At 47.0% G+C, this 15160-nt stretch overlaps 1 protein-coding gene across 1 annotated transcript in view; it reads right to left on the reverse strand.

Moving 5' to 3' along the window:
- TGM5 (transglutaminase 5) overlaps positions 1-14047 on the reverse strand; it is a 28410-nt gene extending 14363 nt beyond the window's left edge. Inside the window, 7 exon segments of the mRNA XM_067030697.1 lie at positions 1044-1139; positions 1142-1220; positions 1788-1916; positions 5179-5230; positions 5232-5295; positions 8651-8830; positions 14012-14047. Coding sequence (XP_066886798.1) covers positions 1044-1139; positions 1142-1220; positions 1788-1916; positions 5179-5230; positions 5232-5295; positions 8651-8830; positions 14012-14021 — 610 coding nt within the window. The 5' untranslated portion in view covers positions 14022-14047.
- Between the last annotated feature and the right edge of the window lie 1113 nt (positions 14048-15160).

Here is a 15160-nt window from a genome sequence, read left to right on the forward strand (position 1 = left end):
GGTCCAGCGTGCACACACGCACACACACGCACACTGCACCAGCCTTTGTATACAGGAAATTTCTACACAAAAGGCCTGAGCCCTCAATAAACACCAAGTTGTGGGCAGATCTGGCTTCCCTGGATTAGACTAGAGAGTCTCATGAGAAAAAGCCATACTTGGCCTCTTTGCCCAGCCAACAAGAGTAACTTCCTGATTGTGGCCCAAGTCAGGTACATAGGTATGCCTGCCAGAAGGCGGAGAGCCAGCCTAGGCCTGGGGGCAGGGTAAGGACCAGGAGCAAGTCTGGCCGTGAGTGAAGCAGAAAGCCTCCTCTTGCTATCTCCAGTATATAACTCATTTCCAGGTGTTCTGTCCCTCAACAGTCTCATCCCCTTCCTCCAGCTTGCTCCTCTTGCCACCAGCAAACCAATTTCCAGTTGCCCTCTTTCCCAGTACCAATTTTTAAGCTTTTCTTCTACTAATGTAGCATTCACTCCCTATCTGAAAAGCTGATCTCTCTTGGTCCCCCTTCCCCTGACTCCCTGGGCTGAATCAGGCCTCCAGGCCCTCTGAACATGCGCAACCCTAGATTCAAGGTCATTGTTCTTCGTCTGCCATCTTGCTCTGGCCCCGTGGCCCATACCCCTGCTCAGACACACCTTTCCCTCCCATGTATGCATCTGCATCAAGCCCATTCTCTGTGCTCAGAAAGAACACTAATCAGTTTGTAAGTTTTCTAATCACTTGGCCTCTGACCTCATTCCTGTCTTGGACCTGGGCAATTCCCAGCCAGGCTCTTAAGAGGATTCTGTTAGGTTGTCCAAGTTCAGAAGAAGGGAAGGGCGCCGGGTTCTGAGAAGTGTGTGGTTTTCCCCTCGGAACCACCTTCTGAAAAGAGCTCAGGTATGTGAAGCCTGAGGTCACTGATGAGACGTTTTGCTTCCTTGCAAATGTCCCTTGGTGGGAACTGTGTGAGATTTCTGGGACAAGAATGGTTCAGAGGGTTGCGACATGAGCCATTGTATTTTTTATCTTTCCATGGGGCCCTTTCCACTCCCTACCTGTGCACGTGACAGCGGCAAAGACCCAGCACTGCCCGTAGCACACTGGCTGGCAGCCTGTGGCATTCCACTGCCTTAGGATGGCACGCTGTCCATCCACTCCACAGGGTTGATGCCATCTGAGTAATTCTCACTCCAGTCTCCATTGAGCACCCCACGGTCATCGTTGCTGTTGATCTGAAGAGAAGCCATATGTAGAAGCATTAGAAGCAGCCCTTTCCTCAACGAGATGTGAGGTGTGAGTTGCCTTTGCAAGGACCCTGGGCCTGAGATGCAGGAGACTTTGATCTCATTTTACCTAGGAGCTTCCAGACCTGCTGGGGAAGGGGTGAGGGTTGGAAGCCAGCTATTCTGACTTGTGTACCACTGTTAATTAGTTTATTATTCTGTTTCTACCCACCCTCCATCCCCCATCCCTGCAAAGCCAGAGCTTGGCTCTAAGAGCAGAAATTTAGAAACGAGACCATTTCCCAAACCAGAGCTACACTTAGTCTTTCCCAAAAAATGCAATTTGGAATTAATGAAGGTGATGGCCCACACCCAGCTCTTTCAGAGCTGAGTTGAGAAAACCTGTTACCCACATTCTTTCATCAGTCTCATCAAAAATGTCTTTGCTGGAGGGCCTCTGCCTCTCAACTCTTCATTCCCTCACTGCAGGGCAACCGTGAGTAGGCAGGGCTCCCCTTCACAGCTTCCTCCCTCCCTGGACACACCCTGGGTGGGCAGAAAGAGACCCAGCCTCACCATGGCACACACCACTCTGCTGATGTGGATGGGGCTGCCCCGCAGGGCATAGTCTGTGGCTGGGTCGACCTTCAAGTTCAGGCTCTTGTCTAGCAGCTCCAGGCAGATGTCTATGATATTCTCTTAAAACTGTGAGAGGAGATGCAGAGAGGCAAGGTGCCGAGACTTGGCACACGTGATATGAAAAGAAATGCATGACCCACCCCGCCCAGCTGTCCAATGGAGTGCGTTTGTGGAATACAAGCCCATTTGGAAGGAAACTGTGTCTAGCAGCACAGCCATGGACTGCCCTGCCTCTGGGGCAGGTACAGGGTCTCAAAGCTCTGGGGTCACAACTCACCCAGTTTGTATGTCCTGCCTGTTAAATTCCTGTAGTTTTTCCCAATGAATCTGGCTGAAACATCTGTTTCTCCCTCTTCTCCCCTTTAATCCCACACTCATGGAGCTCCTGGGATGTTCTTGCTAAAGCCACGTTGTCTCATCTTCCACCCGCACCTGCTGACCCAGCTCATCACTGGCAGCTAGTGCTGAGGTGATGGCCCCGACTTGCCACGGCACCTGTGATCCAGTGGAGCTTTGGATTGACTAATAGCATGTGAGTTATGGAAAATTTTTACCGAAGACAGGCTGACTCCGTATCCTTCAGGCTTGTCATGAACGCCGCTTCCTCTGAGGCTTTCCTTGAGCCAGAGCCTGGTTTTTCTCCACGGCCCTGGCCACATCTCTTTACTCATCAGACTCAGTTACAATGCGGTAGCCAAGGTCTGTCCTCCCTGCCTGGCTGTATGCGTGTTTCTCTCCAGTTGTTCTTACAACTCTACCCCCAGACCTGGCACAGTGCCCAGCACATAGTAGTGACTCTGTGCATCTTTGTTGAATGAGAGTAAATGACAGTGTTCCATTTATTCCCATGGAACACTGGACAATAAACAGGATTCGGAGGCTTCTCTGATCCATCTTCCCCAGGGGACAGTTTGATCGGCTCACTTTTCTGCTTTAAAATGTTCAACGGCTCCTGTGGCCTACAGGATCAAAGCTGTAACCTCCTCTACAAGGTGCATAAGACCCTCCCTGATCTGGCCCCCTTCTACCTCTCCAGCTTCATGTCTCAGTAACCCCCGCCGTCTCACCGTCTTTTGCTCCAGCAACACCAGATTCCTTGTAACCCCTGCAGCAGGCCAGACCCTTTCCCACCTTTGTGTCTTTGCCCATGCTTCCCTCTGACTGGGATATTTTCCCCCTTCCTTCACTTGGCTAACTCAGTTCAAGCACCCCCTCTCCCAGGAAGCTTCCCTGGCACCCCCATGCCCAAACGAGTGCTCTTCCTCCAGGCTCCCAGAACACCCTCTGCCTGGCGCTCAATCTTTACAGACCCCACTGTGTAATAAGCGACCTGCTTATGTGAGCAAGTCCCCACTTTACTGTGGGCTCAGGGACAGTGTTTCATTCATTTTCATGCTTCTAGCACCCAGTCCCTTGCCTAGCTCTGAGCAGGCATTCAATATACGTTTACTGAAGAAGAGAGAGAGAGAGAACCCAGGGCTCAGAAGGCATCAACTCCTCACTTCTGTTTCTCACAGATGACAGCCAACTCCTGTCCAGGGGCTCTCCAGGATCCCCATCTGCCCAAGCTGAGTGAGGAGCTGGGGATGTCAATTGGGACCAGTTGAGGCTGCCATGTCTCATCTTGACTATAGCCACCCCAGGGGCCGAGGCTAGGCCTGAGGCTACATGTGCTGGAGTTCTATTTGGGCAAGTCCAGGAGAGGGACTCATATCAAACCGATACAAGCTCTATAAGCCCCCCTCAGGATTTTCCAGCCAACACCCCTTCTGAGCAGCCAGAGCTGGCCCTCTTCTCTGCTACCCTGAGAGTGTTTTTGTGCTGGGGCTCAGCCTTAAGAACCCTTTCCCTGGCCTGGCACTGGGCTTCCTGCTGTCGGCTGAGCTTTCAGTGAGAGGCAGGCTTTCAGTAACACAGGAGTTGCAGAGCATTGCAATTAATACGATGCTATTTTTACAAATAAAATCGCATGTTTTAGAATATGCATAGAAAACAAAATGTAGAAGAACGTACATTTTGCTGGTGACAGTGCTTAGAAAGACCTTCATATTCTAGGTACCTATTTTGGTAATGTTTCTCTGTAAAGTTTTTAAAGCAATTATGTATTACTTCTTAAAAATTTTATACCAATTTTATTTTTTTATTGAAGTATAGTTGGTTTACAATGTTATGTTAATTTCAGGTGTACAGCACAGTGATTCAGTTATATATATATATATATATATATATATATATATATATATTCTTTTTCAGATTCTTTTCCCTTATAGGTTATAAATTAGGAGCTTGGGGTTAATATATACACACTGCTATATATAAAATAGATAACCAACAAGGACCTACTATATAGCACAGCGAACTATACTCAATATTTTGTAATAACCTATAAGAGAAAAGAATATGTATTACTTTTTAAATTTTTTTGGCTGTGCCCCATGGCATGTGGGATCTTATTTCCCTGACTAGGGATGGAACCCATGCCCCTGCAGTGAAAGCATGGAATCTTAGCTACTGGACCACCAGGGAAGTCCCTGTATTACTTTTATAATAAAAAAAGATACGTAATAAAACAAATAACTAGGGACTTCCCTGGTGGTCCAGTGGCTAAGACTCCACACTCCCAATTCAGGGGTCCAGGGTTCAATCCCTGGTCAGGGAACTAGATCCCACGTGCCGCAGCTTAGAGTTCACATGCTGCAACTAAAGATCCTGTGTGCCCTATGCAGCCAAATAAATATATATATATATATATATATATATATTTTTTTTTTTTTTCAGAAGCAAATAACCAAAGAGGAAATAGTAATCGGGAGGGAGATGCACCGCTGCTCATCAGCCGTGCTTCTGGATGAGATGTTCAGGGGACAAGTTTTCCTCAGCGTGACAGAACTGATCCTAGGGTCTGTCGCCTGGGGTTGTGAGGATTAAGTAAGTGTGGCAGCTGGGCCCCCGCTGGAAACACAGTTAACAAACAGAAAACCAGGCGCCATAATGGCCACTGTCACTGTTATCCCTTCATCCTCACCCTCTTACTTAGTGGAATTCCTGAGTGGGTGCCTTCAGCTGTCTTTCCCCCTTAAATCCTGTTGTCCAAATCAGACGTGATCAGCAAAGAACACCTTCCAACTTTCTATGGCTGCTCCCCTAGCTCCCAGGCTAGGGTCATGTGTGGGGTCATGTCTCACACCTTCCTGGTGCTGGGTCAGCACCAGCACTTGTCAGCAGTGCTGGGTGAAGCTTGCGTGAAGGGCACCCTCCTATCTGCTCCTGCTCCGCTCTCCCTAGGAGCCCAGGGCCTGGATGGGCCATGAACAGGGCTGAGACTCACCTGTCCATAGTTCCAGGGGCAGGGGCAGATCCAGTTCTTGTTCCTTTGGTAGGAAGCCGTAATCATTCACGACATACTCCTGCCTCTGGGGTTCACTGTCCAAGTAGACAGCGTCTCCTGGGAATCAAAGGGAGGACACAAAGCAGAAAAGTCATGCCACCCTTCCTGTTCCATTCCCACCCCCAGAAGGCCCAGGGCTATAGAAACTGAGCTCTGGGGAGAGAACCCAGTGACTCCAAGAGGGGCATGAGTGAGGCATCTTGGGGAGACCCATCCCCTACCCCCCATCAACACCAGCGACAGGCTCAATAGGAACATGGGGTAGAAGTAAAAATCACCTTTGGTGGAATTTCTTGGTTTACAGAGCACATTTACCTCCTAGCCCCATTTCAAGGTTGAGGAAACAGGCTCAGAGTGATAAGTAACTTGCCCAAACTACACATAAGTAGAGTGAAATTTGAACACAGAGCCCATGTGAGTCCAGGTTCCCTTCTCTTTCTGCTACACTCAGCTAATCCTGTTTGGAAATGAGAAAGCTGGAACCTAGGGGTTGGCATTGACCTCACCATTCCTTCTGTAGGAATTTATTCTAAGCAAAGTGTTTAGAAAGTGCACAAAGATTTAGATACTTAAGCTGCTCATCTGATTGCTGTTTATAACACTGAAAAGTTGGAAACAACCTAAAGGCCCTGTTCTTTGGGACTAGTTAAATAATCATTTCCATCACAGAATTCTGTACACTATTAATATAAGGGTACAAAATTGTATATTTAGACAGAAATCTGTTTGATATATTAAGCTTGAATAGGTTACATAATGTGTAGGGCACGAATTGAGTTTTGTTAAAAACATATGTGTATGAACAGAGGATTTTGAACCCTATTCTAAAAGATGTTAGCAGTATTTTTTTTCTTTTTGCCTGTTGGTGTTCTCTAGATTTTCTGGAATGAACACTTCTCTTTTATGATATAAAAAAAATTTCTCTTTAAAGTTAAGAATGAACAAACAAAAGGCCGTGGGGGCAGATGTCCTCCTTGCAGTGTCCTGGAACTGTCTGGAAGCCCTGCCTGAGCCTCAGGTGATGGTACCCTCCCCACTTCCTCAGAGGCAGCCTCAGACACAGTCTGAGGGTGGGGGTCGCTGGTGGAGAAGGACTCCTGGCTGACATGCATTTTATCAGGTTTTGGACCAGTGTGGTGAGAGCTGCAGGTTCATGGTTGAGAGCACGCACATCCCTCTCCATAGTGGGGACGAGCAGTGGCCTGAGACAGGGTGTGTGGGTCTCCCCAGCCAATAATCTTGGCCGTGGTGATGGGGGAGCCACTGATCCTGACTTCAGCCCCTACCAATCCCTAGCCCCTGTAGGTTCTCCCTGAGACCTGGGTGGGGCACAAGCCTGAAAAGAGAAGCCCTCACAATCATCACTCTCCTCCCCACAGCTCAGGGGGGCCCTCAGTACAAGTCTGAAACCCCTAGTCTTGGAGGAGGCCGGGAGATATGCGTGTGTGTGTGTGTGTGTGTGTGTGTGTGTGTGTGTGTGTGTTTGCGTGTGTAAGAGAGACACAGAGACTGGGACAACAGAGAGACAGACAGACAGCTGTCCTCCTTGATTTAGTGGCAGTGCCTCTTCACCGGGCTGATGGGTAAGAGTTCTGAGCCGTTCAGCGACAGGGCAGTGAGAAGTGGTGAGAGATGTGAGGGTTCTGGGTTCTGGCACGACCAGAAGTGGAACCAGCAGGCCCCCTGGGGATAAGGTGGGGGAGAGGGAGAGGGGGGAAGGGAAGCAGGGGCATCCTTTAAGTCAGAAGTAAGGCTTGGTTGAGTCTGGCCTCTGCCCCCAAAGCCCACCAGACCCACCCCCTACTCTCATCCCTCCCTGCCCTTCTTCCTGCTCTCTCCTCCTGGCTCGCCCTTCCTTCTGTCCACACCGTGTCTGCACGTCTGTGGAACTACCCCTGCCCCCAGGCAGATTTAGAGGATGGGGATTACCGGATATGTGGTGCTGGGACACTCTCTGTAGCTTTGTCTGTCTAAGACAAACACTAGAAACAGCCAAAATGCCCATAAGTAGGGGACTAATGAGAAACATCTGGTACATCCAAACAGTGGAGTAATCGTAGCTATTAAAAAAAAATGTACTGATAGGAAAATATGTCCGAAGTTGAATGGTTAAATGATAAAAGCAAGTTAGAGCATGCTTTGTATTAAATAATCCCATCTGTAGTATATATTGTATAATCACACACGCATGCATATATGCATAAATACATATTTGATAAAATATAGAACATTTCTGCAAGGCTACACAAGAAAATGTTAACAGGATTTCCTCTGGGGGATGGAACTTGGAGATTGGGATAAGGTTTTACTTTTCACCTTAGACGGAGCTTTTCTTTCTTTCTTTGTTTCTTTCTTTGTTTCTTTCTTTTCTTTCTTTCTTTCTTTCCTTCTTTCTTTCCTTCCTTCTTTCTTTTCTCTCTTTTCTCTCTCTTTCTTCTCTCTCTCTCTCTTTCTCTCCTTTCTTTCCTTCCTCCCTCCCTTCCATCTTTTCTTTCTTTCTCTCTCTCCCTCTTTCTTTCTCTCTCTTTCTTCCCTCCCTTCCTTCCTTTCTCTCTTTCTTTCTCTCTCACTTTCTCTCTTCCTTTCTTTCCTTCCTTTCTCCCTCCTTTTCTTTCTTCTTTCTCTCTTTTTCTTTCTTTTTTCTTTCTCTCTCTTTCTTTCCTCCCTCCCTCCCTCCATCCCTTCCTTCCTTCCTTTTACCCTGTACTTCATTCCACAAATTTAAAATGGAATGCATTTATTGGTCTTATAATGAAAAACCTCAAGTTAACTTTAGAATGTATGATGATGGTAGATGTTAATAGTAGTCAAACTTAATTGTAATAGTTTTCTTTTTAAGTAAAGATGACTTGGTTCATCATTTTAAAGTTCTGAATAAGTAAATAAATACCAAGGCTTCTCTACCCTGCTTGTTGGTGGTTGGGAGTGGATGCTGAGTACGTGGGATTGGGGAGATTTGTGGGTGGCTAGGGAGAAGGGGTCTGGAAATCTTTGAGCCTGGCCCTCTATGGCACTGACAAAGGGGCAGAGATGAGGGAACCCACACGGTCATCCCACCTTACCTGTGCACCAGGGATTGAAGAGCAGGATGAATTGAAGCTGGTAGGCCGTGACAGGCCCCTGTAGGGATTTGATATGAACCTTCAAGAGGTACTGACCCACGGCTGCCATGGGAGGGGTGCACAGGCTCACCTCCAGGGAGGTGGCCCCAGGGGTCTCCAGTGAGGCGATCCAGGGGCTGGGGCCATGATGACCTGCCAGGCTGAACACAGCCTGAGTCCCCTTGGCCAGGTCTGGCAGTGGTCCTGAGAGGGAAGCAGAGCTGATGACCTCTGTGGTGACCTCCTACCCCACCAAATCCCCCACAACACACACACACACATGGCCCCTGCGAGCCATCCGGGGTCCTTACCAGCCTCAGCCAAGAAGATGATGTTGTCCAGGCCTGGCTAGAAGGCCCGGTTCCTGAAGTACAGGGTGATGTTGAAGGCCTGGCCCCGGCAAACAAGGAGGCCGTGAGATCTGATCTCCTCCGTGTGGTGCTGCACGTTGTTCCAGGAGCTCTGGAGGTCGATGAGGGCCACCTCCAGCCCTGTGATAGGACAGCCAGGGCCAGACAAAAGAGCAAGGTTGTGGAGCCTGGTCCAATCCTGTCCACCACTTGCTAGTTATGCAAACTCGGGAAAGAAACTTAACCTCTCTGAGCCTCAGTTTCCAAGTAGGTAAAATAGAATCCATGATACCAGCCTTATAGGGTTGGTATGAGGATTAAATGAGGCTCCAGGCATGCAAGTGCTTCTTTCTTATTTCTTTCCTCCCTTCCTTCCCTGCTTCTCTGACCCTCTATCCCCTTCTCCCATAAGGAGGTGCATGGTTTTCTGCCTCTGTTTGTCTCCTCTTGTAGGCCTGGCCAAGTCTGATTGCTCCCTTCAGGCTAACATGTCTCCAGATTCACCCCAGCATCCACTTTCTTGGACTTAACAGTTTCACCTGACCCTGCACCAGCCTCCAGATCTGGGAGCAAGTCCCTGGGGTAGCTGTCCCAGGTCAAGTGTCCCTGGGTTAGTTGCTATGTTTGAAGCAATTTGCTGGCTCTCTGACTACCACTAATGCTATGTGCCCAGTGCCCTGGGAGCTGGGATGCTGAGGACAGTCCCAGAAAGGCCCAGTCCCAACCTTCTGCAGCTTCCACTAAAACACAGACTGACCTCATTGTTCTCCAAGTGTGCCTCCCCCAAAGGGCTCCACTTCTGACTTCTCCATGTTTGGCCATGGTTCTACCGCAGTCCCTAGGCACCTGGGTTCACAACCCTTAAATCACAGTTGACTCACCCATCTTCTTCTCAGTCTCTATCCACTCTTGTGTCATAACTCCCTTCACTCCTTTCCTTAAAAAGTCTGTGATATCCATCTGTCCCCTTCCACGTTAACACAGTTCTGACCTCCTCACCTCACTCCAAGTGATTATAACAGCCTCCATCAGGTCTGCTTCCTACTTCTCCACATCACCCACCCCGTAACACATCACCAGATTATCTTCCCTCAAGATAATTTGATCATGCCATCCTTTTGCTTTAAAAGTCCACAGCACAGAATACAAAAGGTGCACTCCTTAATCTGACATTCATGACCCTGCAGACCTGGCTTTAACTTATGCTTGCATTCTCACCTCTCACCACTCCCATCATGGGCCCTCTCCTCCAGCCAATCAATCCCCAAACAAATGGTAGCCCTACCTGTTCATGTATTTTGATCCTATAAGAGCCACAACTCAGAATGCTCCTTCACTGTAAAGAATTTGTATAACTCAACAATTTTAAAAAACTCAAATAAAAAATGGGCAACTGATCTGAGTAAGCATTTCTCCAAAGAAGATATGCAAAAGGCCAATAAACACAAAAGATGCTCAACATAATTAATCATTAGGGAAATGCAAATGAGATACCACTTCACATCCACTAGGAGACCTATAATAAGAAAGACAGATAATACGTGTTGGTGGGGATGTGGAGAAATTGCAACCCTCATGCATTGCTGGTGGGATTGTAAAATGGCACTTCCACTTTGAAAAACAGTCCTCAAAATGTTAAACATTGAGTTACTATATGACCTAGTAATTCCTAGGTATATACCCAAGAGATGAAAAATGTATGTTCACACAAAACCTGTTCATGAATGTTGACTGCATTATACATAATAGCCAAAAAGTGTAAACAATCCAAATGTCCATCACCTTCTTAATGGATGAATGAAATGTGGTATAGCCACACAATGGAAAATTATTCAGCCATAAAAAAAAGAATGCTGGGACTTCCCCGGTGGTCCAGTGGTTGGGACTTGGCGCTTCCACTGGAGGGGGCATGGGTTCGATCACTGGTCGGGGAAGTTCCGCATGCCGCACGGTGCGGCCAGAAAGAAAGAAAAAAAAAGTTACAAACACGATTTAAGAAAAAAAAAAAAAAGGAATGCCGAATATACTATAACATGGATGAAACTTGAAAATGTTATGTTAAATGAAAGAATCCAGACACAAAAGGCCACATACTGTATGATTCAATTTATATGAAATATGCAGAATAGGCAAATCCATAGAAACAAGTCGATTAGAGCTTGCTAGGGGCTGGGGGAAAGGGAGAATAGGGCATGACTGCTAGTGGGTATGGGGTTTTTTTTTTGAGGTGATGAAAATGTTTTGGAACTAGTTAGTGGTGATGCTTGCAAAACTTTGTAAATTTACTAAAAAAACAACAACACTGAATTGTACGCTTTAAATGGGTGAGCTCTATGGTATATGAATTATACCTCAATAAAGCTATTATAAACAGATATGAATCAAATCAACTGTACCAAAATGCCCTAATAAATATTAAACTTTATCCTTTTAACTTCTTTAAGTTCTTTTGATTATTGTGAACATGTACCTTTCTCATAAACTAGTTGTTGTTTTATTATTGTTATTATATAAGAAATATAAACATAATGATCGGCACATTGTAGGTACTCCAATGTTTGCAAGGTTGAATAGAGTTTTCTATTTTTTAATATAATCACCCTGTACTTATTTCATATTTCAGATTCAGCCAATACCTACTGAGGGCCAGTCTACATGTGCTGGGCCCTGTCCTAGGCACTCTAGGACAGTAATGTCATGGAATACTCACCACAACATTGGGGAGATGAAATGTCACGTCATCCACACTTGGAAATGAGAAAACCAAGGTGCAGGTAGGTTAAATGTCTTGCCCAAGGTTAAACCTAGGGAAACTGGCCCAAGTCAGGTACTCTTTCCATTTCCCAGCAGCTGCCACCCACTGCTGGCCTTTACTTGTGTTCAGAAAGGACATCTGACCCACTGCCAGCTGGGAAAGCAGTGGGCTTTTTCCTACTAGGAAAAAGAAGCTCATCCTTTTTGGAGACCAGCTGACTAGACAGAGATTGCTAACCGGCCCTGATTAAGGTTGGGCACATGACCTAAACTACTCAGCAGGTGTGGCAGCATCTGCCTGACAGCAAACACTGGGGCCAAATCTCATCCTCTGGATACATCATGGGTGAAGTTAATCTCTGCACAGGGATTAGTGCTATAGGCAAATATCAGATATTCAAATAGGAGGTACATTTAATATTGGACATATTTATTCTCCTTGATGGGAGTGCAGAATGGGGTGAAATGATCAAGGAGATAGAACGGAATTTATAGGAAGAACTTTTAAAGTAATTGATCTCAGGATCTATCCTAGAGAGACACTCCCACAGGAGCACAGAGGCATATTTAAGAATGTGCACTGCAACATTGCTTGTGTAACTGAAAAATGGGAGCAACCTAAACACCCATCAATAGAGAACTGGATAAATAAATTACTTACAGCCATACTGTGGAATACTATGCAAAGTGAAAACTATTGAGTTAAATCTATAGGTACTTAAGGGTGTGGATAGAGCTCCAAGTCATACTGTTGAGTGGAAAAAAATCAAGTTGTAGAAAAATATGTACAATATGATGATACCATGGATATGCCAAAAAAACAAAAAAGAAACCACACAAGATAATCCTATGCATTACATTGAGCATATATATATATATATATATATATATATATATATATATATATATATATATATATGAATATAAATGTACAGACAAAAGACTGGTAACAGTGGTTTCTCTGGAAATGAGCCTGGGTTGGGGTGGCAGTCAGGGGACTGTAGGTTTATCTGTAATTATTGCTTTTTTTTTTACTCCAACTATGTATTCATTATATTTCTTGTATAATTAAAATTCATAAAAATTTAAAAATAAAAATTTAAACACAGGGGGCTTCCCTGGTGGCACAGTGGTTAAGAATCCGCCTGCCAATACAGGGCACACAGGTTCAATCTGTGGTCTGGGAAGATCCTACATGCCGCAGAGCAACTAAGCCCGTGGGCCACAACTACTGAGCCCGCATGCCACAACTACTGAAGCCCAGGCACCTAGAACCTATGCTCCGCAACAAGAGAAGCTACTGCAATGAGAAGCCCACGCACCGCAACGAAAAGTAGCCCTGCTTGCCGCAACTAGAGAAAGCCCACACACAGCAACAAAGACCCAACACAGCCAAAAATAAATAAATTAAATAAATAAATTTATTAAAAATAAATTTAAACACAAAAAATCGTAAATGAAGATGAAGCTGTTACATTTGTAGAGCTTTTAGCTCATTCTTATAAATGGTTTTGACTAACCATTTAATCTTCATAGCAGCTCTTTCTAGAGAGAGGAAGTTGATACAGAAAGAAGGATGGTGGGACTTCCGTGGCAGTCCAGTGGTTAAGACTCTGCACTTCCACTGCAGGGGGCGAGCGTTCTATCCCTGGTAGGAGAACTAAGATCCCGCATGCCTCATGGCACGGCCAAAAGAAAAAAAAAAAAAAAGAAAGAAAGAAGGATGGTGGTGGGTGGTGGGAATATGAGCCACTGACCCTGTGAAGTGGAGGGAGAAGAGAAGAATGAAGATTCAGAGAATTCTGGAGCTGGAAGACAACTTCAGGATGGTTTGGTTCCAGCCTCATTGGTCAGGCATGGGGACTGGAAACTAGAGAAGTGACTTGTTCAGTGTCAAAGGGTCAGCTGTGGGACTTCCCTGGTGACACAGTGGTTAAGAATCTGCCTGCCAATGCAGGGGACACGCGTTCAACCCCTGGTCAGGGAAGATCCCACACGCCGTGGAGCAAGTAAGCCCGTGCGCCTAACTACTGAGCCTGCGCTCTAGGGCCTGCGAGCCACAACTGTTGAGCCCACATGCCACAACTACTGAAACCTGTGCACCTAGAGCCCATGATCTGCAGCAAGAGAAGCCACCACAAGGAGACGCCTGCGCACAACAAAGAGTAGCCCCTGCTCGAAGACCCAACAGAGCCAAAAATAAATAAATAAATAAATAAAATTTTAAAAGAATAGTACCTTGTAATACTATAAAAAAAAGAAAAGGGTCAGCTGTGGCAGAGAGGGCAGGAGCCTTGACCCTCTAATCCCTGGCCCTGCCCCGTCCCATGGGGCTGTGGAAACAGGCATACTGGCACTCAGCTGTTTAGCCGCTTTACCTGCCAGCCTCTACCTGGTCTCTTGGTTCTCAAACTACCAATGATTTCTCCTGTTTTGGGGGTTTCTACTCTTTCTGCCTCCATTCTTTATTTACTCCTCCCTTCCTCTGAATCAACCCTCCTCTTGACTTCCTACAGTCTCTCTGACTTCCTTGGCCCTGAGCTCAGCAGCCCCATGGGCCTTGCCTACCTTGTGCCATGGTGGCTGCCTTTGGTTCCCGGGCTGCTCCCCGCAGAACAGCTGGATGGCCTGGAGCTTCAGGAAAATGGTCCTGGAGTGTCTGCTTCCCCTCCCACCCCCAAGACTCCAGGAGACACCCAAGGCAGCGTGGCTGCTGCGCCGCCACTGCTTACTGGGCAGATCACAACTGGTTTTCTCACTTGCCCTCTGGTTTTTCTTGGCAGCATTGTGTGGCTGAGAGGAAGTGCGGAGGCCAATGAACCGTCAGGGCCTTGAGCCATGTGAGCCTTTGGTAGCTCTTGGGCAATGCGGCACTCCCTGACCAGTGCTGTGCCGTGATGGGGGAGCCAGGTGGGAGAGGGGGGCTGGCGGGGCCTCTAGGAGGAAGGAAGAGGCCCTGTGCCCCTGCGGGGAGGAGTACCAGGATCCCAGGACTGTAGGTCACATGAGAGAGCTCTCAAGCCTAGAACTTGGCACCTGAGCCTTCTCTTTTATCCTGAAGAGTCACTTTCTGGACATCAAATGAAAATGGAACCCACTCTGGAGCACCCTTGGTATGCCTTGTTGGTGTTTGGTTTTGGCAAAGATATTGTCTTGAGTGAGACCTGTCAGGTACAAGGTAAATTTCAAATAAAAGCAGTAGAAAAAGAAAATGGGAAGATTCATTGGAGGAGTTTTGGAAATAGGTGAGAGGGTGGGAATGCCAGTGATGACCTTGATTCTAGTAAGACAAGTACAAGTCTCTGGAGGAAGAAAAACACAGATGGGGGAAGGGAGGCAGAAGGAAGGGGGGCCCTTCGTGGGAGTGGGGGGCACACGGGCAGCCCCTGCACCCGCACCAACCCTACCTTTCCCTCCTGTGGGTCCCTTCCCCTGCTTTCCCCACTTTCTGGGGCCCTAAACATCTCTCCTCAGGGACCTCATTCACCAGCACCCATCCTCCCTCCTGTCTTTTCAACTCTCCCCATCCCCAGTCAGCTCGCATATGCAATTCATCATCTGACATCTCCACACCCACCTTCAATCCAAATGGAACTCCTCCCCTCTTCCCTTCCTTCTGCATTTCTGGTTTTGGTGAGCGAGGACAGTGCCTGCCCAGTCACTCAGGGGGAAATCTGGATGCCCCCTCATCCTTCTCCGTCTTTCTGCCCTCCCTTA

The sequence above is a fragment of the Kogia breviceps genome, chromosome 3, assembly GCF_026419965.1.
Source record: "Kogia breviceps isolate mKogBre1 chromosome 3, mKogBre1 haplotype 1, whole genome shotgun sequence".
Lineage (NCBI taxonomy): Eukaryota > Metazoa > Chordata > Mammalia > Artiodactyla > Physeteridae > Kogia > Kogia breviceps.